The sequence below is a fragment of the Priapulus caudatus genome, unplaced genomic scaffold (genome assembly GCF_000485595.1).
Source record: "Priapulus caudatus unplaced genomic scaffold, Priapulus_caudatus-5.0.1 Scaffold763, whole genome shotgun sequence".
Taxonomy (NCBI): Eukaryota; Metazoa; Priapulida; class Priapulimorpha; order Priapulimorphida; family Priapulidae; genus Priapulus; species Priapulus caudatus.
The window spans coordinates 39,822-43,193 of NW_014577824.1; the positions used below are offsets into that span (position 1 = coordinate 39,822).

At 44.4% G+C, this 3,372-nt stretch overlaps 1 protein-coding gene across 1 annotated transcript in view; it reads right to left on the reverse strand.

The window, feature by feature from the left end:
• LOC106813382 (WD repeat-containing protein 78-like) overlaps positions 1–3,372 on the reverse strand; it is a 22,823-nt gene that overhangs the window by 641 nt on the left and 18,810 nt on the right. The window contains exons 12-14 of the mRNA XM_014817516.1: positions 1,776–1,873; positions 821–896; positions 230–281 (exon numbers count right to left, since the gene is read on the reverse strand). Coding sequence (XP_014673002.1) covers positions 230–281; positions 821–896; positions 1,776–1,873 — 226 coding nt within the window. The remainder of the gene's footprint in view (positions 1–229; positions 282–820; positions 897–1,775; positions 1,874–3,372) is intronic.

Here is a 3,372-nt window from a genome sequence, read left to right on the forward strand (position 1 = left end):
AAATATAACGTCACACTGTCACCAACCAAGATGAAATATAATGTCACATTGTCACCAACCAGGATGCACTGAAATATAACGTCACACTGTCACCAACCAAGATGAAATATAATGTCACATTGTCACCAACCAGGATGCACTGAAATATAACGTCACACTGTCACCAACCAAGATGAAATATAATGTCACATTGTCACCAACCAGGATGCACTGAAATATAACGTCACACTGTCACCAACCAAGATGAAATATAACGTCACATTGTCACCAACCAGGATGCACTGAAATATAACGTCACACTGTCACCAACCAAGATAAAATGTCACGTCACACTGACACCAACCAAGGTGAAATGCACGTCACACTGTCACCAATCAAGATGCAGTGTTACGCAACACTGTCACTGACCATATAGGTAAACCTGTGTTAGCCGGTGCTTCTATACAATGGGCGTCTGTCTACAATACACATTTGGTATTGCACTACAGTCACAATTATATCAGGAGCTAATAATGACAAAATTTGTCATTATTAGCTCCTGATTATATGTAGGGGAACCACCTCAATTGAACATAAACCTGTCTAGAATGAACACTTTCGGCACTTCCCTAGACTCGCAATTATACAGTAAAACACCTATATACAACAAACACCTTGCCCATGAAAAGCACTTGTAGCATTTTTCAGACGTTATACAGTGAAACGTCTATAGAACAGACACCTATCTATATATGGAGGGAAAGGTGTACACTTTCAGAACTTCCCTTGGGTGACCCTGACAACGCGTTAGTGAGAATGACAGTACAGAGCAGTTAATTACCTCAGAGTTCTGTGAAAACACCACGCTTGTAAGCTTGACATTCATCACTGGCGTGTTGACAATCACTGGATCAAGTCTGTAGGAAAAATCACGAAGATCTGAGTAACATAATGACATCACCATATCTGCCTGTTGTCCACTACCACTAGCAGTGTAGGTTTGTCAAATCTGTCATTTGTTTCGGATCGAATCTGTCTCGCTTTAATCGTGGGATATCTGCTATCGTACTTGGAAAAGAAACAGTACCGTCGTCAGTGGCGTAGCCAGGATTTTTTAACAGGGGGGAGGCAAAAACAGCAAACGGCGCAAAATAGTGGATTTTAATGGTTCCTCCGCCTCTCTCTCCACACCCTACGCTCCCCCACCTCTCAGCTCTGCAATCTTTGTTTTGGGTGCCATGCAAAAAGGCGACATTTTTGTCCGTTGTTCTCTGCTCCCAAGGTATGTAACTGCTAAGTGGCGGATGCAGGATTCCAAGGAGGGGGTGAAAAACAAATGAAGGGTATGGGGGTCCTCCCCCAGAAAATGTTGAAAATGTAGATCGTAGATGGTATTTGAGGCACTTTTGAGTACATGTACAGCCTTCATTCTGACTACGACAATTCTCTTTTTAGTAGAAGAATTCTTTTTTTTTTTACATTTTCGTTTACTTTCGGAACCACAGGGTACAACATCTACAATCTCGCTCAATCATTATAGGTCTCAATTATAGGTCTCAATCAATTTGAGGTACATACTAAAGATTCGGCTTTAAGCAGCACATTCCCAGTTTTTGCACTGTGTGGGAAGGGGCAAGTTGGTGAGTTTTCAGTCCCCAGACAAGAGTGTGGACACCAAAGACTTTAAGTATGATAATTACAATGTAGTAATCAATCTAATAAAAGCAACTATACAATGTACAGTTATAGAAACTGGAAATGTGCGGGATGCGACAGGCCGCGAGGGAGGGACGTACGTGCTCTGTGCGAGGTCCCAGATCTCCAGGGCGCCTTCGTTGACACAGGCGAACACAGTGGAGCAGTACGGGGACCAGCAGACAGCGTGCACCGCTTTCTGCAACAGCACAATTAAAGTGATTACGTCACCGTAAATAGTAAAAGTAAGAAAAAAAATTCCAATCTAAGTAAGTGTGTTCACTTTTTATGCTTAAATTGCTGCATTATACTTCCTATTTTACTATATTGTTCGATGTAAACATACACTCGTGACTCATACGTAGACCATAGCAAGCAATTAATGTCAGGATCATAACATCAAATCGTCCAGCTTTTTTGGATTTTTAACTAGTTGAGAAACAATGTTACACGCGTACACACACACAAATACACACACACGCGTACGTGCACGCAGGAAAGTACACATACACGCGTACACACACAGAGATACACATGCACGTACACACACAGAGATACACACACAGAGATATACACACACGCGTACACTCACAGAGACACACACACACGCGTACACACACACAGATACACACGCACGTACACACACACGCGTGCACACACATGCGTACACACACAGAGATACACACACACGCGTACACACACAGAGATACACACACACAGAGATACACACGCAGAGATACACGCGCACGTACACACGCAGAGATACACACGCACGTACACGCAGAAATGCAGGCACGTGAACATATGTATACACACACATACATACAGACATGCACGTACACGCATGCACACACACACACGTGCGCGTGCGCGCGCGCACACACACACACATATACACAGACAGACACACACACATATGCACACACACACGCACACACACACGAATGTGTATGTGGTATGAGAGCTGCGTTTGTGGTATGAGGGGTGTATATGACTTATGGCAGTGTATGGGATTTACATATAGCAGTATAGTATTAAGTGAAGTTCATGAGTGATTAACAAAGGCATCGCTGCGAATATTTCTGCGTAAAATAAAGGCATCCTTTATGTTCGACTCGCTGACTGCTCTCGCCTGCCTGCTTGCAGACGTAGACCGAGTAAAAAGCAACAAGATGAGCTCTCGTAGCTTCACTGGAATCGGAGCGACGGTAGAACGGCTGTGGACGAGTACTCGTGCCCTGAAGGACGAAAGGTCACAACGTCAGCTGCATGACATGGAACCTCACCAACCCTGTAAGTGACGACGTGTCGCAGAACTGCTGCCACCTGTTGACTGCCGCTGCTCTCTCGTTCTCTCTCGTTTTCTCTCGTTCTCACGCTCTCCTCTCTCTCTCTCTCTCCAGCCCGTTATCTATCTCTCTCCTTTCTATCTCTTCTGGTTCTCTCTCTCTCTCCCATTTCGTCTCGATCTCTCTCCATCTCTCTCATCCTTTTTCTCTCTCTGCCTCTCTCATTGCGTTTATCTTTCTTTCTCATTCTACCTCTCTCATTCTTCTCTCTCTCTCTCTCTCTCGTCCTCCCTCTCTTCTCTCTCCTCCTCTCTTCTCTCCTCTCGTCTCATCTCTCTTCGATCAATTCTCTCTTCTTCTCTCCCTCTCATCTCTCTCCGTCTCTCTCTCTCTCTCTCTCTCTCTCTCT